At 41.3% G+C, this 23,898-nt stretch overlaps 1 protein-coding gene across 1 annotated transcript; it reads right to left on the reverse strand.

Annotated features, from left to right (window-relative positions):
• Positions 1–7,661: 7,661 nt before the first annotated feature.
• LOC308039215 (p53 apoptosis effector related to PMP-22-like) lies at positions 7,662–22,616 on the reverse strand (the record flags this gene model as incomplete). The annotated part of the gene is made up of 3 exons (XM_080342341.1): positions 7,662–7,876; positions 8,142–8,285; positions 22,406–22,616. 3 exons carry the CDS (start codon positions 22,614–22,616, stop codon positions 7,662–7,664), a joined length of 570 nt encoding a protein of 189 aa, XP_080198467.1.
• Between the last annotated feature and the right edge of the window lie 1,282 nt (positions 22,617–23,898).

A 23,898-nucleotide genomic window follows, 5' to 3' on the forward strand; every position in this document is an offset into this window, starting at 1 on the left:
TTTGAACCTTTACGGGGCTCATTCCTGTGAGAACCATGGTTCCCAAGTGCCCTCAGGAGCTTGGGAGGTGAAGACAGAACATGTCATTTCAAGTGCACAATTGCAAAAAAGTGCTTTAGCAGACAGCTCTTGCATCCTTATTTGTCTTAGCTGCACAGATGGAGGACTGAAGAAGTTTGCTTTTACCTTGTTCTTCACTTTCTTTTTTTCCTTTCCAATGCTCCCTTGTGCTGGCCTAGATGCTGTTTAAGCATGCACTGTCACAGAGGTGAGCAAGACTCCCCTCCAGCCTGCTCATATGGACGCGGCAAGGGGTGCTCCCCATCTGGGTGCTGTGTGGCCAGCTTAGAATAATTGTTCTCTAGGCTGACCAAGGGAAAAGAAGGACCTGAAGGATGCCAAGGACATACTGGGGATAATAGTGATTATCCAGAGTGGCAGTTGTGAGAAGTGAGGCAGCAGTCAGGAAATAAGCACAGGTTTGGAAGGCAGTGTACTGCTTGGGGAAGGATGTCTTGAAGGGAATGGAGCAGACAAAATGCAAGTTCTTGCAGTCAAAAGAAGAAGTTCTGCTGGAGGAAACCTCAGAGGCAGTCATGGTGCGCCAGGGTGAGGTCTGGGTATCCTTACAGGCAGTGACAGAGAGAGGTACTCTTGTCATCTGGCTAGTGATGCACGTCAGCTGGAAATCAGAGACTGATTCTCAGATAATATTTCAGGCCAGCCTCCTATGGGAGATGGATGGCAAAGCTGAGCTGGGATCAGATAATGAATGAGATTATAAGAAATTTTCGCTGGTAGTCAGGGACAACACTCAGTGACTCAGGAGATCCTCACCTGTGCTGTGACACAGGGTAAGGTGTAAAGTCTCAGCTCTTTGTACGTGTCCTTTCGTTACTAATCCAAAGAGTATTTCTTGGTCGCAAAGCACCAGGCCTAACAATTATGACGATAAATAGGTGTGGCTGTTCCCTTAATTTTTCCAGGTATTATACATGACAGTATCTTGAGGAAGGCTTGACACAGTGAATTTTTTACTACATGAGAATACTTTTCTGTCTTGGACTAACCAAGAGTCACCAAGTCTCCAACCTCCATCTGCTCACACATGCAACCCTCTCAGCTGAGTGAAATGGCAGCTTCAACTTGCTAGTGTTTTTGTTTGGGACTGTAGGCTAAAACTGAGAGAAACTTTCTGCTCAGGTCGATAACAATCCCATCCTGCCCTGAAGGCATCAGCCACATCACACAAGGGCAAATAAGCCCTTCGGTCTTTCCCCAAACTCCCTTCCCTGAGTGTTGTAGGAGGCAGGGGTGATGAGCAGCTCCTCCTTCTGTGTACTGGAGGACTCATAAACCAGTGCCCAGAGGATTTGGTGATTTCAGTGAGCAGCTGTAAGGCAGCAGAGAGAATGTGCTCATATGTAATGGGGGAGCTGCAAAGGTAATTTGGCTGTGGATCACCCCAAACCATTTTACCATCAGGACTGCAAGTAGGTTTCGGGTACCATTTTCAGACTAGACTGGGTTTTTCTCTTACACAGAGTTCTTGTTTCTTCTTTCTAGGATGAATTCTAAAGCAGCCTGAGAAAGTCTGCCATTCTTCTAATTTGCTACCTTTTATTACTTCAAACCCTTTTTATTTAAGAAGCAAAGAGGGAGGCTTAAGGGATAAAAGCCTAGTTGTATTAATACTCCTAGTTGTATTAATAATCTGAAGCTTATAAAGCTTCAGATATGAGTGTGGCAAGCACAGGTGTGCTTGTCAGGACAGAGTGTGGTAAAATTGGGACAACTCACCAAAGAGCAATAAAGCTTTACAGAAGTGAGGTGAGAAAATTTCCATATGGGAGAAAAAAGAATAAAAAACTGGAAATAATGGTGGAAACCCAAATGTCTTTTATGTAACCGTGGTCCATTCTCACTCACATTGACATCAGCTATGGACTAATCAATCACAGTATCACAGTATGTTTGGGATTGGAAGGAACCTCAAAAGATCATCTAGTCCAATCCCCCTGCTGGAGCAGGAACACCTACGAGAGGTCGCACAGGAGCATGTCCAGGTGGGTTTTGAATGTCTCCAGAGAAGGAGACTCCACAAGCCCCCTGGGCAGCCTGTTCCAGTGCTCTGTCACTCTCACTGAGAAGAAGTTTTTTCTCAAATTTAAGTGGAACCTCTTGTGTTCCAGCTTGATCCCATTACCCCTTGTTCTATCATTGTTTGCCACTGAGAAGAGCCTGGCTCCATCCTCATGGCACTCACCTTTTATATACTTATAGACATTAATAAGGTCACCCCTCAGCCTCCTCTTCTCCAAACTAAAGAGACCCAGCTCCCTCAGCCTTTCTTCATAAGGGAGATGCTCTACTCTCTTAATCATCTTTGTTGCCCTACGCTGGACTCTCTCCAGCAGTTCCCTGTCCTTCTTGAACTGAGGGGCCCAGAGTTGGACACAACACTCCAGATGGGGTCTCACCGATACAAAGTATGTATATATGTATATGCTTTTATCAAACATTTTCCCCTAACTGTTTTTCTGGTTTGCATTTTACTTATTTGTTTCATGTTTTGCTAAGGACAAGGCTCTAGGGCACTAGCTCCTTTTTAAGAAATGGGGAGCTGGGCACATAACCCAGGCCTGAAGTCATTGAGTAACTCTGCTTCTCTTGGGTTTACAAATTCTGTGAAAAAATCCTGCGGGCAACATCTCTCTCTCTGAACTGAACTTGAACAATGAAGGGCTATTTACTCTGCTTTATGATGGGTTCTCCATGGATACCTAATATAATTTCTTTTCAGTATGATACAGTCATTAGAGTAGGTTTTCACAAAACTGTTTTTACAAAAGAACAGATGGCTTAGACAAACAGTGGCACAAGTAAGAGGGTGTATCATAAAAGCCACCCAAGAGAGAGCAGTTTGATCTACTCTCACCACATTTGTCATAAACAATAAAACTATTTTGAAAGTTGTACCTGTGAATTCTCCTCACACGCAGCAGTCACATTGAAAAATTGTATGATGCATCCACATTTCACTCTGATCATAAAAAAATGAAGAGCAACATTTAAAAATAATTACTACATCACTTCATATGCAGGAAAACTGTGGAACTAAGCAGTGTGTGTAGACAGACATGAGCCCTAATGTATTAAGTCACTTAAGGAACCATCTATGTAAAGAGCTCTGATGATCCCATCAGAACCATCTTCAATCCTAAGTTTATCCAGGTGCTTTTCTAGATTTTGGCACTTAGCACTTTATGGATTAAGTTTAGCCCTATACATTATTATGCAGCTGCACCGGAGTAATAGTTTTTATTGAAACCAAAATTTCTAGTAAAAGCAATATTTTGACAGTGAGGAAAAAGATAAAGGAAGATACATTTGACTGTCTCCCGTCCCCCATTATTAACTACATAACAGTGTTTCAGTTCTCAGTTTTGAACTTCTGATATGACTCAGAAGTAACTCGTTCATTGTTTAGTTCACTATCCTAGCAAGACGTTTTGATTCCCAATTTCCAAAAGTGTACAAATGGGCCAATTCTGTTCTCTCTCATCACAAACTTGGTAGTTTCATTATTGCCTTAAATATAATCACCTTCAGAGCACACAGAAGTTCATTGAATATAGAAATGTACAAGTGAGTGTTCCGAGAAATTGAATGATGAAAAGTAATAACTGTTGCACAACTGAGATGTGTCAAAAGGAAAGGTGAATCTTTTTACTGCAACCATGTTGTCTACCTAAGAAAATGTGATTTAATTATGACCCAGATTCTGCTAATCTTACCCACATTGAATTGTCTTTTATTCTGGGAATGATCCTGTCTACTGTAACTCTTGTCCCTTGCTCATGCAGACCAATGTCTTACTCCGGAAGTAAACAGAGCTGGTGAAATCAATGGAGCATTGCATAGAGATACTATTGATCCTGAGCACATTTAAAAAAAAGGGGTTGTGCTTCATGGATGAAATGTCAGCCTCAAGAAAATCAATAAATGTTTTGCAAGTGATGCCAATAGGGTCAAAACTTCACTAACAGCATTAGTTCATACAACAAAATATGCACAACTTTAATACAGTTGCAAACTAGATTGCATTTGAATTATTGATTAAGCAGGCTGTATTTTAGGACCAAATGTCAGGTGTCTGAAACGTGTAGTGAAATATAGACATAACTGCAGAGAAAATTGAAAAGACCAAGATGCCCACATGTTATACAAGCTCTGTCAGAAACACCAGAAATTAAATGTAACATACTAACTTACCAGTAAAAAGTTTTCATTATTTCTTCTGCCTCAGTTTTTTATCTGTAGGTTTGCTTGACGTTCCACTTGTTTTCAGCATAATTTTTCCTTTCCTTTTCAGTAGTATAGTTGAATTAGATTTAGCATTGTCATTAGGCACAGTGAAGCTTTAAGTCATTTATTGTGCTGCTTTTACTGGTTAAAAGTGCACTTTTCTCTTATAGGCAAGACCTGGAGCAAGAAATCAATGGAGCCAAACAGAGGTGCAGAACTAAAGGGATGCCTTCTCTCACTCTAATTTTCCCTTTGCTTAAAAATCCAAACTTTCTGGTGTTGATGTAGCTCAAATTAATCTAACAATTTGGTTAGTTAATAATCTCCTTGACCTAGCTGTAGACTAATATAACAATTCAGTTGATAACCTAGTTAGTTAATAATGTAGTTGAAGCACATCCTTGGCTTCTGGATTCAGCTTCTTTTTCTGTCAGAATCAATTGCATTTTGCATGCTGCTTTTGCCATGCTCCCCTGTCACAGCAGTCACAGGAGACAGCAATGGCATCTGTACAACATTTTTACACTTTTTCTCACTGTTTCCTTTTGCTGCAGGGTTTAGGATGTGTTTCTCTAGGGATCTGTGGTGAACTGGCTTGGTGTGACTAGAGGCCAACTGCCCTAAAGGCAGACACTGGAGCTCTAGCCTCTCTGATGAGTCTGCTTGTTGAATACCCACCCATCCTCCTCCTTTTATTTTTAGGGCCCTTCCCTGTGGAGCCTGGGCCAGGGAGCCAGGCTGCGGTCTCTGCATCTGTGCTGGGATCAGCCAAGGTGCTTCACTCCTCCTCTCACCCAGAAAGGGAAAGTGGCAGCGGGGAATGAGGACTGGGGCTGCATTCTACAGAGCCATGGCCACCAGCCCTGACAGTGCTCTGCCACCTTTAGTGGGGAGGAGAAGGAAGAGGAAAGAGGACAAGGAGGAGTTGGTGAAGCTGCTGAGAGCAGCAAGGGAGAGGAGGGAGGAAGGGGAATGATTTGTCACTGGAAATTTTCTTTGCCTTTTAATTATGTTCAGCTGTCTCATCAAGGTTGGAGTCAGTCCTAAACCTTGTTTTGTGCACCTTTCCCCACCTCCAGATGTTGGGTCATTGTCCAGCTAATGTTAAAGCATATGTAAATACAATCAGTGGTTGCTCAAGTTCCCTTTTGCTTCCTCAGGGGATTGCCACATCCACTGGTATAAAAACACCAAGTGGGACCATGCCGGCTCCCTGTTTGGTGAACAGGAGTGCCTTGCCTCCTGTGCCAAAACGAGCTGTAGCACGCTATAGCACAGAATTGTGCATATAGTTACTTGATTTCACATAGCCCACAGGCAAATAGAGACAGTCCAGTATTCTCATCCACTTGTGACAAAAGCCTCAGGAGACAGCCAGAATAGGACTGAAGAAAAATACAAGCTGTTGTGATGTCAGATTTGTAAGTTACTCTCTCCACTCAAAATCTAGCCAGCGTAGCCAAGTGCTCCAAGGCAATGCATGAGGCGGCTTTGGAGACTTCCACACTGCCCTCCTCTTAGTAGAGAACAAAAGCTAAGACTCACTTTTGAAACAACACAGACACCATCATTTATTAGCTGTAATAAGCATAATGAAAATATTTATGATAATTCTTTTTCCTGAACAGATAATATTACTTAAGAAACTGCAAGTCATTTTATGCAAACTGCTTTCTCAACTCTATTTCTTTTTAACTTCTGTCTAACTAGGAAACATCTTAATGTATTTGCAAGTTCCTGTCTAACTATTCTTGTCACATATACTCTCCCCATTGGTATGATTCACCTGTCATGTTTATTGATCGAAGTTAAAAGCCACTCCATATATAAAAGTGAATGGAGTTAATTGTATTTTCTTTTTTTTTTTTTTTAAAAAAAAAAAAGGTTGAGTCCTCTGTCTTTATTAATTTTAGTTACCCAAAAATTTACTAAAAATTTTTTCTACCTCTCATTCTTTGCAGTAAAGAACATTAGGCAGAGCGCTTTCCATAAACTACAGGAAGTTAGAAAATTGCAAATGTGTTACAAGCTAAGAATCCTCTGTAGCTAAGGATTTAGATAAGACTTCTTTTTCCACATAGCAGAAGTATCCATTTTTTTCACTTAAGATAAAAAATGGAACTTTATACATCTAGGATTAACAAGGCAGAAAACAGCAGTCTTGAGTATATGTCATTGTTTGCAGTATATCCTCGGTCACGACACGGTGGAGTATAAGATACTGGAGGGTATTTTATGACGTGATTTTCTCTATGAGAGCCTAAGTATGAGATGGTAAGGGCCATTTATTCATCTTACACTTAGGTACAACAGTATACACTTTCCACTTTTAAAATACTTATGAACAGCAAACCAATGAAAAAGGGGCCTTTTAACAAATGTTTGATACCTACATTTACACTGTTCCAGGTCCATTCCCAATATGTAGGGGGATCACACCTTTGCTTAAATCCTTCCTGACCCTTTTACACTGGATAAAAGAGCTGGGCCAGTATAATATATCTTTTTAAAGCCATAGGTTTTGATACAGCAGATAAGGGAGGAAGAGGGTCGTGAAGAAAGCCATACCAGGTGCCTCTTCAAACTAGGTCTATGGGTTGCAGAGGTGGCTTGAAATCCCCTCTGCCTCTGCCTGCTCTGTGCTGGCCCAGCAATGGCATGCCAGGAACTTTAAGGGTTTACTGATGGTCATTGATTACTCTTACAAATATTCAGAAACAAATACTTACATTCCACATGGATGGGTAAAAGTCAAAATGCTGGCTTTAGTAGAGGGCTTTCTCCTGTCCTTTACTTGCCCTGTCCCTGTGGCTTAAGTGAGTGAATGAATGAATGAATGAATGAATGAATGAATGAATGAAAAATGGAAGCAAAGCTATGAAGAGTCAGCTAACTAATTTACTACTTTGGCAGTCAGTGGATAAAGGCTTCTTGAAAAATGTGCAAAATCTTCAGGTTAAAAACAATACGTACAAAATGAGATTTTTATGAGCTGCTTTCCTTCAGGAAGTTGATATATGTTGCTTTGTTTACTGGCAGTTTAAAAAGCTTTTCTGAATTTAATAAAAAATATGAATGCATTTCAGATACAATGGAACCCACATACACCCCACTCATGGGAATGAATGAGGAAACACAAGTTTTTTTAATGTTTAGACTTTACCTAACCAACGCACATCAGATATGAAGGTCCAAAATAGAGTAGATAACTTTATTGCAGAATGCCAGTGCCGTTTTTCTACACACATTTGAAAAGTTTCCAGACTTTTCTACTGACATCCAATGATGATATTCTGGAAAATGTAGCTGGTCTGTCAGATATCTCTGGAAAAAGTATACATTTCTACTCGTGCTTACGGGGCAGAGTAAAAATATGTGGGCTTCACATTACCCAAGATCTGATCTTCATAGTTAGGAAGGCAGCAGAAGAAGAATCCCAAACATATTTCCATGATGGCTGTGGTCCAGCCAAAGCCGTAGGCCCAGCTGAACATATTGATTCCTGTCATTTCAATTTCAGTCGAGAACTTTACTGGATAAATGACCAGGCCCATGATGGAGAACATAGCTGAAGAAACAGGAGAAAACAAAAACAGGTTAAGCTAACACATGCCATGTTACCTGCCTTCATAATACCTGTTGCTAAACCCACCCACATTTAGGAGGACTTGAAAGCTCATCTGCTGCTATGACAGACTTTGCGTTATTTTTCATTGAGAGTTCAGATGCACACAGGCAAAGACCTGGGTACAGACAGAATCAGCTGAGGGAAATACCAGTTCTAGTATAGATATACCTGCATAAGCTAAACTTGACTTCATATACTGTCTTACCAGCGACAAAAAGCAGGCCTCCAATCCCTCGTATGAAGTTGAACCGAAGTGTGTCAATGGCAAATGCTATGATGGCCAGAGCAAAACAGATGACTAGAAGTATAAAACCGACCAGGTATGTGGCAGCAGCAGCTCTTCCCCAAGCTGAAATCAAAAGGAAAATACATTAGAAAATAATAAAAATATCCTTTACAGTATTTTTCTCTGGTTTATAATGAAAGGCTAATTTTAAACAAATGTGAAGAGAAGGTCAGCTCCCAAGAAGGAAAGCACAGGAGTTTTCTCTCCTCTCAGAGGTGAGCATTTTAATTCCACAAGAAATCATTCACAAAGTGCAGAATGCAAAAAAATGCCATCTTAGACCTCTTTTAGAAAATGCAATGGGGCTTGTGTGCAAGCTGCTTCTTTAGTTTTAACAACTGCATGATGAGACAAAAAATACTGTAAAAATTAAATCTAAAGAATGGACACTCTGTTGATAACAAATGCCCTTGCCTCAGCAGATGTCATAAAAACAGCAGTCTTTTGCATGGACAAGGAGAATTAGACTGTTCCTGGAACTAATTAAAGTATTTATTTAATAAAAAGTGCTAATACAAGTACTGCCACTCTGGCATGCAAATTTAAAGGTATGGCAATAGTCCATAAATATCAAAATTCAGTGGCTTCTGCCTTTTCAGCCTTTGTTTAGCTCTGTGTCCTAAATTTATCTAAAGATTTGGAATCCGTTTTGTAGGGAAATTTGACCTCTGCTTTTGATCTAGAGTGAGAACCATTTCATTTTGAAAAGCTTGTTCAGAGTATTAATACTTTCATTTTCAAAGTATGCAACTTTATGTTATAACATGCCGGATCTAAGCATATTGTGTTGGCATAACAACTGAAAAAAATAAAGTATTATTTATTCATTCAATAATTCAAGTCTTGAGGGACAGCCACTGCTAAAAGAGATCAAAGTGTCTCCACTTCTGAATGTGAAAAGCCCACTTTGACAATTTTTAAATTGTGTATGTAGATGGAGTAGGTGGTTAAAGTCTGTTGGGCATTTACAGACCTCACCTCCACTCTTACACTATGTTTGTAAGGTCTTGGCTTCTAGCCAAATACATACAACAGCAGTGTCAAAAAATTATCATAGCCCAAACAACCCTGACAATAATTACAACTCAAATGTAGTGCACACTGTTCATTAAAAGTTCCCAATGGAACTAAATTAAGATTTTTGATATCCAGGAACCTGACAATTTGCTTGCTTCGAGCACACAAATAATAAAGTGCAAAGTATCCTATGTTTCCCTGGCCAGTGTTGGGTAGGCACGAAAGCCACTGTCCTGTGCCTGGTGAGTGACACCTTGGTGCTCAACCTCTCTTCCCCCAGGCCTCACAACACCTCTGCTATTAAACTAGAAAAGTGCATCAGGATTTTCCAGCTCTCCTTTTTTTCCCATCAGCCCATCAAAACCAATTTCCCTTTTCGTTTGTTTTTCACCATCCCCCCTCCCACCCTCACTTTACAATCTTTGTTTAATTCTAGCATTACATTTTCTGTTTTGTGCCATGTCATTTTTCTTCTTTATGTCAAAAAGTTTTTATCTGCTTACAGGGCTTTTCAACTCTATTATTTTTCCTGTAAAAAGACAGCTGCCTGAGAAGACTCAAAGGGAGAGCAAAGCTGTGCCTTTATCTCAGCTTCTAGCTCAGAATTTTAGCCCAAATTCTTCTCCTGGGGAGTTTACAGGAGTCTTGGAAGTAGATCATGCAATGTGGAGGCACAGGTGGGAGGGCAGCACATCAGGCAAAGTATCAAGGGAACGAGCCAGGAAGAGGAGTTTCTCATACTGCTACAGCTCAATTTACTGTGTTGAGGATGCTCCTGCTCCCAGCCCCCCTGCCATCTCTCTAAGACAGCAAAAAAAGGAGCACCTGTCAATAAGAGAAGTCACTCAGCAGTAGTCACCTCACTGCTCTTGGATACGAGTTTTCTAACTTCTGGGAGCACAGTGAAATCACAAGGACATCTAGAGATGATGTTTTTTGTTATGTGCATAACTGGTTGTGATTAGGTGCAAAATTCCTGGGATGTCCTTTTCCAGAGCAGACTCAGAGCACCGCTGCCCACCCAGGGAGTATTGAGGCACCAGAAGACCTGGGGGTTTCAGCTCACCCCCTACTACCACCGCTGCTGTGGGCAGCAGAGGGTCTGCCAAAGCTTGGCCTTGCTTCCCAAGAGGAGCTGATGGCAGAGCACTGTCCCCTGTTGGGGGAGCATCACCTGGGCTGGGGTTCAGGGGGCAGCACTTGGTGGCCACAGACACGTGTGGTGGCAGCTTGCCCACGCCACCATCTCCCTCCTCTGTCAGGCTAGTCCAGGTGTTTTTCCTGAAGTAGTGTTACAAATGCTATGACAGTATGAAAGCAGATTGGGTGCGCACCCACCCAAGCTGCCGGGCACAGGCTATACGGCAAGAAGAGACATGCTTGTTGCAGCGTGCTCACAACTTTAGGAGGCATTGCTTAATCACCTAACAGCCAATTCTGTGACTCTCACTTCCAGAAAAGAGAGAAAATGTTAACTCAAGATCGTAAGAAAATCAATATGTAGCTCCAGGTAAGGCAATAGGACTGCATGGAAGGGTCACTGTGGATTTTTTTGAGGAAAGGTACTCTGACTTCATCTGTCCTTTATGAAAAGTAGCAGTTATCAGTAGTCTAAGACCACAGTGTGCAAGCACCTTACTTGTCTAGGGTAAAAGGCAGCAAAAGCTATGTGTAGGAACGATTGCAACTCTTTCTGTATCTGACATCCTTATTTTTCCTTCTGCCAGCCAGAAGCACTAGAGTAGCTTAGTGTATTTACCAATATAATTAATACTTAAAATTCCTTAAAAATTCCAGAATTAAACTGGTCAGAAAACACCAACAAGCGAGTAGCTGATCTGGTCCCAAATCTCTCCTTATCTGCCAGTATAAGGGGGGGTAGGTGGAGTGTTTGTTTTGGGGTTTTGCTGTTGTTGTTTTGTTTCATTGGGTTTCATTTTTTGTTTGTTTATCTGTTCATTTTGGTTTGGTTTTGCTTTAACATAAACCAAAAGCATAAATAAATTGTTCTAAACTGCAAAGCTTTTTCCTAAAAATGTGAATCCACACGGAAGAATGGTTACAGGTGCAACATTAACTCAAAGTACACTTGACTCTAGAGAGAAGGCAGCTGAAAGATGAAAATATCTAGGTCACCTGTCAAAAAATCAAAAACAGAAACAGAGGGAGCAGCAGGTTACAGGACGCCAGGCTGGGTCTGTGAAAATATTCAGCAATTTGTGAGACCTGTTTTCTCAGCCCACCAAAACAGCAGTGATTTTTTAGCTGTTTAAGAGTTAAAATGTGCTTATTAGGAAATAAAGAAAACAAACAAATGAACAAAAACCAACAAAAAACCCCATCACACACACACACACAAAACAAAACAAAACAACCAACCAAACAACAACAACAACAACCAACCACCACGTGTGTTTATGTGAGAATGTCCTTGCATACCAGCAGGATCCTAAAACAGTTGTGTGTCAGTCCTATTTCTCCCTTTTTCAGCTCCTGTGTCAGCTGAGAGAACACCAATTAATACCATGAGAGGGTTTGTAGGAAGATCCACACCATTCGCTGCTGAGAACTCCTTTTAGCTGACAATTTTCTGAACAATTTTATCTTAAACCAAGACCTTGCTACCCCAAACTGTCAAAAGGAACCCACATTTTCATGCCTATCTCAAGCAGAACAAGGATAGTGCTTCTAGTTACAGTGTTTTGCACCGCAATTCATAAGAGTCCAGGCTACCCACAGTGAATGCAGTAATATGTGACTACTGGAAAATGAAAATAAATGCCTGCCTTCTAAAATTCCCTGCTGTGTGAGGAGACCCCTGAGCTAATTAGAGACCAGAAAGAGCCCACCCACGCCATCACAGAGCTCACTGAAGCTTATGAGCAAGATAATTAGCAGAGACACTATACAGTAACAATGCCACTTTATTACTCTGCTATTAAAGCTAACACAGTTTAGAGGTAGCATGACTACCTCTCTTGTATTGCACCATTGAAACACATTCTGAATATCTTCTTGCTAACTGCAGCCAGAGGGAAGCTGACCGACTTCATTAGAGATCCAGAACCAAGAACGTCTTTGGTTTCTTGCCTTCCTGATTTTACTCCGTCACGCATTTTCCAGTTTGCAAAAGTGTAAACACTGTTTGTGCTTCACATATAAGGAAATAAACTTCCTTGCTCAGCAGTAAATGGAGCCAAGATCTAGTCTTCCCTTAGCCTGATGTGTTTTGTGCTCCAAACAGTGCCTTCAGAAAAGAGCTGTCGTGCCTTGAAAATATCATGTGAAGTCTGATAAATATAAATTTCTATTTCTGGTGTATGTGGTTCAAAACATGGGAGAACACTCATAATGACATTCTCGTGTCTTTCTTGATCTGGTACCCTCAAGCCACATGATCTCTTGAGTCTTGCTCTTTGAGTGGCATTTTCTGAAAGCAACCCCAGAGAGTTCAGAAGTACTTCTCCTGGTCTATTCAATTAGAATATGCTTCTCCAAATTTTCCTCCTGTATTGAAGCTAAATACACTGGAAAGAAAAACACGAGTTTATTGCCAGCTCGCAGACACCAACAATTACCTACAGGTTCTTGCTGACGGATCATTTTAACACATCAGCAACTGCAGTGAATTGTGCAGCGATTTTAGGAAGGTTAGTTTTAATTCAAAAGAAACAGGGAGGAGGTGGAAGAAAATGTAGCAGACTAATATTTTGCTCTGTTATCCAAGGGATAACAGGGTTATCTTATACCACCAAGGGAAAGAAACATAAACCCTGCAGTTCTAGCTCCAGTCTTGCAAAGCAATTCTTACAAGAACTAAAATCTGCCATGGTGGTGATTCATCCCTGTGTTGTATGTAATGAGAATGTTTCTGGGCTGAGTTTGCAGAGCTCAACCTGTTTTACATCTCTCTGATTAAAGGGAAAGGGCATTATTTTGGAAACAAAGCTGAACTCATTTTGGTTTCTCAACGTGATGTTCTTCATCAGGGTGTGGTGAACACTCCAGAGCCCATGCTTTGCTTTGAAAAGGAAATGCTCTGGCCAAGTTTTATCCATTTCCTTTTGCTTTGTTCTCCTCAAGAAAGTTTCCATGTGAAAGTGAGCATGTCTGCAGAAGAACAAGTGTTCTCCCTAACATCAATCTTAGGATGGCCCATCAAACTCAATCCACACCTCCGTTTATCAGCTGAAGGGTTACGAGCTGTTGGTATATTTGCAAACCACTGTAATCCAAGACTCTGAATTCCCATGTGTTACCTGTGTTATATCGGACAGTGCAAAATTCCATCTTCTGGAAATAGTAACCCTGTAACATGCCAACTACAAGAAATTTCTGTGCTTTTTTGAAAATAAGTGAACATAGAAATCTCTGTAACTGTTTGTTGATCACATGAGCTGATACTGAAATGCCAGTGTGCATTGTTTGTACACAGACAAGATAAATCAGGAACTATTAAAAGTGGCTTCTTCTGAATAAACTGTATGTGCAGATTGAAGGCTGTTGACAGAAAATCATTTCAAAGGAAGGCTATACAAATAAAGAAAATCACATATTAGTCATGGATAATTTATGAATAGAATAAAATGAGGAAAAAAATGAAAGGCATGATCGGGTGTGTATTATTCTCTGAGTTTCTACAGGGTGTTTCAAAAGGTGGATCCAACTTGAATTCATACTGCTTTGAAATTGGATTAATCTTTTTGAAACACACTGTACATTGCATCTGGATCCTTCTTAAAACTGCATTTTCTGAACATCTTTCCCTTGGGAAGTCAATACTGGATGTTTTTGGGGGGGATTTTTTGTGTGAGTTTATATAATTTGGAGTGGAATGCAAAATAATTGGTCCTTCAGTTTGGCATCCTTTTTGGTAACTCTGTTCTTTTTCCCCTGGCATGACTTCTTCTTTAGAATTCATTGGCAGTTAATACGAATTTCTTATTTAATAACAGAGCATTATCTCATGACATGCAAGCCATTTTTCTGTGAACAGGAACCAGCTTTTAGCTTGACACTACTTAAGAGACAACTATGGAAACAAAGAATGACCTATTTAGGTTCACAGTAAGATAATGTCATTGCAAAAGTTTATTGGTGATTAGTAGAGGGTCCCACATAAATAAGAAATAATTAGGACTTCCAATTATGCCATAACAATTATTTTAGATGGCAACAGTAAGGGAAAGAACCTTATGCATCGGGCATCTATCAGTAAAATACAGTATATATTAGCAGAAAGCAGTCTGGTGTTGACCAGCATACAGTCTTGACCATAGCATATTGCTAAGGCGACAGTTTAGTTTGGCTTGGTGGACTTGAACTCCTTTGGAGCAAAAACTTATTAATTCCCTGACACTGACTTCGCCCACAAACATACAGGCAAAGCCTGCATCCAAGGCTTTACCTACTTCTGCAAACCTTGTCTCTTACTGAGGTAAGCAATTCAACTCAGAAGCTACTCCAACTTGAATTTGAGGGGAGGAGCAGTTACATCTTGAAGGAGCGGTTCAAATTCATCTCATCATGAGCCCAGGCATGTACAACCTTGACTAGGAGCTGGCTTCTGCAAATCTTATATTAATGAGGGCTGCTCCCTGATGCTTACTTAGTGCTATGGAGGCAGAAGTGGCAGAGGGCGTAGAGCCATCATCAAAGGGAGCACCGGGGAGTAAGTTAGCTATTAAAATGATCTGCACGCAGTGCCTCAAAATTAAATGTTTGCTCATGAGAGTCAGGGAGTACCCCTATCTCACATTATCTTCAGATGCAGTTGCATACACTGGGAACATCTTGGGATTAAAGCTCAGTCTTCTGCACTTGAATACTGTAACATATTTCCTCCTATTTTTTCCTATTTGTTTTAAATTAAAGCAGGATTACCTACACTTGGATGTGTATATGGAGGTTGGGTGGGTCAGGTAAATAAAACAGGTAAGGTATTGACTAATCAGTACATATGCATAAGCTCAGTTAATCAGAGTAGCAAGACTACACCTGAGTTAAAGCTGGGTAAAAATATTAAATGCGAATTAAACAGAAACAATGTCCATGATAACACAGGCTATTGAACTAGGAATTTTAATTGAAACAGCACAGTGAAACCTTTCCACAAATCTCTTTTGAAGTTTTATTTTCCCAGGACATTTGAGGCTGAAGAGCACTGAATTTACATCTTATTTCCATGTGCACCAAGTATTGTTCTCACTCTTGATCCACAGTTTTCATGCTGTGAACAAACTTTGTTCTGAAACCTTGCTGAAAGTTGCCTTTTGCACTAGGGAGTTTGTTTCTGATAGAGAAGAGCTGTGAATCTGGATTTAATCTTCTGTTAGAAGCAAAATTTTACTATTTGCAAAACTAATAACCACCCAGCATATAAGCAGAAATGGTACTTTGGGTTCATAAAATACATCATAAGCTCTACAATGCATCTCAAAATAAGCAGCATCACTTGCTGCTTATTGTTGATGGGGTTGTTAATGAACTGCACAGAGGCTTCCCACATTTGGGGCCTGATTTGGGCACTGTGTGCATATTCAACATAACAGGTGACCTTAGATGCATTCACTTGCAGATTAGTACTTCAACAGGACTGTGTGTGATCTGAAGTATTATTTAGTACCAGCAGAAGGAAGCCAGAAACCTCTGGGACACAGGCTACTGTTATTATGCCACAACCAACTTGAAATCCTGGGAATTTTTGATCCATGAGAGATGATAGTGTTTGACAGAGAAGAAGCATGGCATAACAATAGTCACTGACTCAATGTGTTCAGGTTTGCTTAGAACAATACAAGCTGTCAGAGAGAAGTTACATGGAAATGTAAAATTACAGTAGTTGAGAGTTTTGTTTATTTTCCTGCACAGCTGCTTTCCTGCTTAAGTAACCTGACTGTTTAACCTTGGAGTGGAGTTCAAAATCCATCTTGTAGTCCTTATCACCATTCACACTAAGAATCATAGAATACCAGGTTGTAAGGGACCTCAAGGATCATCTGGTCCAACCTTTCTTGGCAAAAGCATGGCCTAGACAAGATGGCCCAGCACCCTGTCCGGCTGAATCTTAAAATTGTTCAGTGCTGGAGAATCCACCACTTTCCAATGTAAAGATTATTATAGTCCTACTGTATCAGATTACCTCAATAAGCTAGAGGAAGAGATGAGGTGAAGAGAAATGAGAGTTTAGCCACAAGTTTCCATATGTTTTCAGTAGAGATGCCTCCCCTTTGTCTATGTGGGTGGTGTCATCTCAAGGACTTGAGGTCCTGATGATACGAAGTGATAAGCATCTTCACAAAGTCCTCAACACCAGCAGATCATATCTCCTGATAGGGAGATAAGAACCCTCCACATAATTGCTCTTTTTCCACACAACTTAACTATAATTATTAAAAGGAGGTTGGATAATAAACAGTGGGATGCCATCTGCAATTGCTCTCTGTACAGTTAATTGCTGAAGAGCATAACTATTATTTAGAAAATAGTCTGATCAAATGAATCTGCCACTAAAGATATAAGAGGACAAGCCCTAAAATTACAAGGGAATGCATGTTAATAATTGTAGATGAGGAATGAAAATTGCCATAGTAATTAAATGCTCTGGGTTTGATTCCCTTCTCTTACACCTCTTTAGTAACAACAGACATCTCCTACAAGCTGGGGAAAAATCAAGTTTGTTCTCTCTTTCTTGCATCAGAGTTCCTCAAATATACTGTTCTGGTGATATTTTCAATACATTTAATGGAGCCTGTGTTTTCTAGCATTCTGTTTTGAATAATTATTGAATATTCTATGTTATTAAGTAACTGATCTTGTATTCTCATTTCTCACTGGTTAGTCCCAGGTAACATTGCACTTTTAGGAGACTAATGACTTAGGAAATTATGTGCTTCTCTATACACTGTCATTAAAACTACTGGCAGACAGCATATATAAATATAACTGTTTCATGCTACGATGCAGCAGGAACATCAACAAGCTTTTGTTTTCAGTTCACCCTGTGTCAAAGGAGTTAAGGTTTGCCCTGTAATCCAGGCAATGCACAGAGCATAGAGTTGGGCTCCATCCTGGGCTCTCCCATGGGCTTCCTTGGACTGATCAGAAACCTCTCCAGCCTTTGCTTCTGAGCTGCAAGGACACTTTTTGAAATCTACTTGAATTTTACCAAATTCTGAAAGCCTTTAGGTGCAGAACCTTGACTCCAGGGAAAGTTTGCAATAAGGGCCCTGTGACTTGAGCTGGTTCCTGTTTCCAAAGCACAGTTACTTGTCTGCTTCACTTCTCTTCCTACTTGCAGACACCCTGGGGTGCCAGAGAGCCACCAGCCCTGCTGAGAGGGGCTGATTCTCAGCCCATCACGCTGGAAATACCCCCGTGTTACTCTGCCCAGGGCGCTGCTTCAGCTTGAGGCAGGCAAGGGCTTCCCCATGCCTGGGATTAAGTGCTGTCGGATGTGATGGGAACATGGGGAAAGGCAAAACAGTTTTACAGGGGCAGCGTGGCAACAAAGAGCTCAGTGTCTGATCTGTCCTGTGCCCCGGGTGTGATGAGTCAAGGGTCCGCTGGAGAACTGAGTTTTCCCGAGGGAGAGCCATGGGGCCAGCAGTGCAAGGCCAGTGGGAGATGTAGTACCAAGAGAGGTTCTTCACCGCTCAGAGACTGATCCTGACCACACTGTGTACCTCACTGTTGTATCATTAGCTGGGGATTGTTAGCAAGCGATTTCCATTTTGTTAGTCCTCCAGAATAATAAATGGTGATTCATCATAGCAAAAGATTTCCCAGACCTAAGGGCCTGATATAAGCAAAACAGGGAACAAATTCTACCCATCAATGGGGGTCTTATGAGACTAGAGGAGAATATTTCTCTCCTCAAGACCATGCTACTTTTTGCAGCATTCCCTTCTTTCACTTATCCTGTAGACATACTCATCTGGTCCCATATTTGAAGTAATTTTTGTTCATTATAATCATACTGTACTAACTATCCTATCTTGTAGTATTGCATTAATACCAAAATAAAACTGAAATGAGCTAGAACATAGTTACCAATTATTTGCCTGGAAGACAAGATTCAGGAAGGTGTCCTTTCCAGAGGGCAAAATCGTTCATCCCTCCACTAATCTTCACAGTCACTAAAACCTGAACACGTCCCACGAAAAGCCTATAATTGAATACTATGATGTGAAAATAACTGAAGATCTGGATTCCACTTGTCATGTGGAAATGTCTTTTCCTGATTGTTTCCCCAAGATCTCTGTTTGCACCATGCAAATCAGTGGACCACTTCAACTTAAGTTTAGAGCTTTAAGCTTGCAGTTATTTTAATAGTGGCATCTGCATGCAGAAGAGCTGCAGGGACAGGTAGAAAGTAAGATGGGACAAGTCTAGCCAAGAGTTTTCATCCAATTGTGCATCACATTGGGACTAATAAAATAAAATCAGTTATATTCCCCCAACAAAACCCACACATGTTTAAACATCTTCAAAGCTTGCAGTGGAATAAATTACACACTGAAAAAATATCTCAGGTCTGTGAGACACACCTTATTCAAGAAAGGTTATATAGCCAAAAATCAAGAAAAACAAAGAAGTGCTGTGCCAGCTTCATGAAGGGATTTAACCTCTGCATTTTCTTTGCAAGCTCAGCCATGTCCCAGCCAGATACATTCCATATTGTACTCATTATGTATCCAAAAGTCTTTGTCTCTGTCTCTGTTAAGGTTCAAGCATGTTATAAACTTGAGTCCTCTATTTGTTTCAAGTGCCAGAACATTGCAGAGCTGCAGTTTGCATCTCTCAGTCCCTCATCCTAAACTCAATTCTTTTCAAGTAAGTGTCCTAATGCACTAAATATTTTTTCCTTGAAAGTTCTATTCATTTCAGCTAAATATGCTTGAAAAGCAAAAGACTTCTGATGAAAAGTCTAAATGAGTGTCATATGGTTAAAACAGAAGATCTGAACTCATGGAGAAGATAACAGAGTGTATAAACTCTTCATATTCTCACTTTCCACCAAGTTAATAAACTTTGTAGAAGGCCTAGAGTGTATAGATGCATTCAGAGAAGATAACTGCACTGGTGGAGTTATTCTCCTGGCTTTCTAAAAAAAAAAGGAAAAAAAAAGTACAGGCATCTTGTCTTCCCTGTGATATTTTGAATTCTGTCAGCTTACGCAGCTATCCAGAGACCCCAAACTCCACTGGTGCAACCAATGAAACATTCAGCCTTCCTTCCTTCCAAACTAACTGACCTCAACAATGTTGGCCTTTTGTCTTCTGTCTGTCTATATACATATGTTTAGCCAAATGGCAGAGATTCAAGGGGAATTACATTACAATTATATCTAATTATGCTAGGATGAAGATGTCTGTAGTGGATTAAGACAGCTATATTGTTCAACCCATGTTGAGAATATTTGCTGGCAGCTGCTGGGGTACATCTGTGTATTACTTATATCAGTGAAACCATCCCTGTAGGAAGACCGAATTTCAGAACCTACCCACCTTGTGGCAGATTAGGCGGGGATGTTGAGAGCAAAGCCCAGAGGAAAGGAGATGATAATTGTGGAATAGAAGGGGGAGAGAAAGATTTCATCTCAGGAAAAATGTAAAACACATCCTTTCTGTTTACACTACATCTTTTGTCTCTGTGCTCAGGAAGGCATGTAATTACAGTTTGTTTATCAAGCACTGTGTTTAACTTGGCACAAGATGAAGTTCAACATCCCACAGAACGCGATGCTGAATGCTTGTTTTCTGTGACCTTTCTGGAGCAGTGTGGATGAATGTAATCCTAGAATTATTAAAACCCTATGTTTCAGCACTAAGGCAGGTAGAACCAGGCTCAACGCAAGACCTGGATGTTCATAAGATGCTGTCTCATGGCCAGCTCTTCTGACTGGAATCCAAATCCAGCATCAGGTTCCTGCACCCTGCATGAGGAAAGGCAGGAGCTCCAGAAGAAAAATCCCAACACCACACCAACTCAGCAAGAACAGAATGAATGGAAAACTTGAAGACAGGATTGAATCTGAACACATCCGGCTTCTGGAGGGAAGGTGTATGTAGGAAGGGGCTGGAAAGGGTCAAGACAGTAACATGAGTTTACATCCTTAATAGTCAGACCTACAGCCCTCTTACGGGTCAGGGGTAACCCACTCCTGCAATGGCCAAAAATCTACATTGTAATGGCAAAATCTTGCAGAGGTGGAAGCAGGCAGCGTAACCCACTATCGCTTGGCCTATGAACACGTTTTTTACATACAGGATTACATATTCTCCCATTGACTGAATGACTCTTTTGTCCCAGACATATCTTCCTTTTCCATCTTGAAATTTTGTCCAAGAGGATTTGGAGGATTTTCTTAGGTTTTGTAGGTATTTAGTAGGCTTGAATAGGTCAGAAGATAGATGCATGCCCATTGAGAGCCTAATGCAGTCATGCAGCAGATGAACAGCATTTTTAATGCTTCCAGAAGCATCAGCTGACTCTCCAGTGTACATGTTGGGGAGTACTCTGCATGTGTGTACTAAGCCAAACATTTCCAATGTGTTAGAAGTGCTGGACTTACTGTGGATGTGATTCATGGTAACCCTAGACATTGCAGTATAGTCCATAGAGAGGATGACCTCTCTGGTTAGTCTATAGATGCTATCACTGAGAAACTGTATACAACTGCAGGATTTAAGCATGTAAGAGTGAGGCAGAACAATGAAGTAAAATGCCAAAAAACGTGTAGGACCTGGAAGCAAGGTGAAACTTCTTCTATACTATCAAGGGAAACAAGGTGAGACTTCTAAATACTTTCTGTCCTGTTAAAGCTGGCATTCATGACACAGATAGTGCCTAACCTGGAGATCAGGAGGAGGACTCACTTCTCGTGGAAACTCAGGACCGAGAAGCCCTTTGTTAAACATCATGGTCTCTGTCCTGCTCTCCAGCGCCATGTACCAGAGGCAGCAAACTGGCTGGATCTATGCCCAGCCACAGAGCTGACACAGGAGCTCTGAGGGCAGGGCTGGGAGCGATGCTGAATGGAACCAGTCTTGTCCTGGAGCCCCACATTCACAGAGGCCTGCTACAATTCACTCCTCACAGATGAATTTTGTGCATAGAAGGCAGAGTTTGACCGTAAATAAAATTTCAGGAACAATTTTTAAAAGCTGTAATGAAAGATCCCTGAGATTGCTTCTGCAAGTGTTTTTACTCCTATTTTCAGCAAGAGCAGCTGAGATTCTGAGTCTTAGAGAAGACATTCTTCCTTTTAGTTTGAATTAGCATAAATTGTAAGGACACTTGAACTTTCCTCCTGGCTTAGGCTAACAGTTCACCACTCAGAATAACATGTTTCAGACTGTGGCCAATAACAGATACATAGAAAACAAAAAAAGAGAGAGAGGAATGAAAAAAAAAGGGGGGGGAGGGGAAACATACATTAAAAAAAAATTAAAGAAAGAAACACGGACATCTAGAGTGATCCTTCTCTTGGCCTGTTCTCAGTGGTTTACATCTTTTCAAGCAGAAGGTTGCACCTGGGTCAACATGTTTAATGCCACACTTAACCAAAACTCAACTTAATACAAACAAGAAATCCTTTCATCTTTCAAAGCTTTCTTTCATAATCACAAGAAGACTCTTTCACACGACCCACCTACCAGAGCAGTTTCAGGGCAGCATTCTGCAGCCTGACACTCCCTGGCAATATCTTGTCACCATCTTACATTTTTACCTCCTTGCTGACAATCAGGACTGGCTTATCACACTAATGCCAGGCTTGCCCACACAATTTGCTGTTTGGACATTTGATCAGCAGCAGCTGTTATGTTTTGGAAAGTAGTCATTTGTGAGAACAGGTTAGTAGCTTCTTCTAAGAGAGGAATAAAATCTTGGAGGCTGTAATATTTTCCGCACTGGTACATTACCACATGTGGGTTTTTTGTACTATGCAATTATGGTTCAAAAGCAAGAGGTGAGACCATTTTTCTTCTTCGTCTTCTTAGTCAAAATCCTTGATGTACTTCATAGACAGTCCCTATTGCCCATAATTTCACATATAAATGACAGATATTAGCCGATACGGTTATGAGAGCTGAGGAAAGACGAGCCCAGGACATGACCCACTGCTTCAGAGCCTGCTCCCCACCACCCTTGCAGGCACTTACCGTAACCCATGAGGGACTCGCAGCTCCATTCCCCACCCTGCTCAGGCCTCCTGCAGCTCTGCCATAACGATGCTTGATGTACGTAGGGCAGGGTCTGCGACTCCAGCCAGCCCCTGCCCGACAGCGCAATGATACCAAAGATGACGCCTATGCCCAGGAGCAGGGGTAGGATCCATCTGCACCGTGTGTAGTCGAGGCCGTACTTCACCATCTTCCAGGGTGGGGAGAGGCTGGCGGGACGAGGGTGGTCGTCTCTGCCACTGACTCAGCGACACGAAGCGAGGGTGCTTCTGCAAATCTGGAAAGCGAGTGCCAGTACCTGCAAGAAGGTGTGCAGGTGTTTGAGAAAAGGTTTTTAATCAGGAGAGACAAGGAAGGGAGGGAGGGAAGGATGGAGGGAGGAAGCTCCACCTAGATTCAGATGAGTAAGAGCTGCTGTTGAGCAATAACCAGTTGAGCTGGGGAGAAGCTTTGAGGCTGAGTTTATCTGTGGGATCCTCTCTGTCCTGCTGACTAGGTAACAAATCGGGTGCTGTTTATGTTCGGCATTTAACACTTTCCTTCCTGCCATTTACCACCAGCAGGAGCATCTCACAGCTGTGTTTACACCTTTCTCTCTCCTAAGGGATTTGCATGATGGTAGGCGAATACAGGAGAAAAACCAGAAAACTATTTGCATTAGAGGGTGGTTGCTTCTGAAACTTGCCACCTGGAGGTTGAAAGCTGCTTTTCTTGGACTCCATTTAAAAATAAAATGATACATTGTTTTTTTACAATTAAAAAGAAATTCCTCTAGCTACTATAAAGCTAAGGCAATAAAGAATGTGTGACTGCCCTCCCTCCTTTGGTACATAGCTGCAGGGGAAAATAAACAACAAGATTTACCACTAAAAGTATAGTATGGTGTGGGTACAGCTTTAGTGAGAGAACAAAAACTGAGCTTTGATTTGACTGTGCCTTATGAACACTCCCTGTGTGTGGCTCTGGCTGCATGTGTACTGCCCAAGGCCTGTCAGAGCCTGTCTGCAACGTGCTGTGAGAGCAATGTAGAGATGAACCATCATCTCTCTGTGCCCCGAGAGGCCACCAGCCAAGTGCAGGCAGTTTTCTGTCTTTCAGTTCAGAAGCGATAGAACCACGTTTGTATCACTCTCCCTTTGAACTTACAGGTGCTACAGCTGCTAGTATTTTGGCAGCATTCAGACATGTTTACATGTGGAAGCAGCTGCACCTCTTGCGGATTGAAGCTGGTTTCTATGAAACGTGGTTAAGCACGCAGGATGCAAAGTATCCTTTGCTCCCATGCTGGGTATTGTCAGAGAGGTCTGCATGCAAGTACAAGCCTCGTTTACTCACAGAGACGTGCTACTGTACCATAGCTTTTGCAGTGAAATCTGACATCTACACTGAACTGCAAACTCCACAGCATTTTGCTGAATTAGTATTCATAAATCAACAATGGACTAAATAAAATAAATTAATAATTTACATTG

The sequence above is a fragment of the Nesoenas mayeri genome, assembly GCF_963082525.1.
Source record: "Nesoenas mayeri genome assembly, chromosome: 3".
In the NCBI taxonomy this organism is placed as follows: domain Eukaryota; kingdom Metazoa; phylum Chordata; class Aves; order Columbiformes; family Columbidae; genus Nesoenas; species Nesoenas mayeri.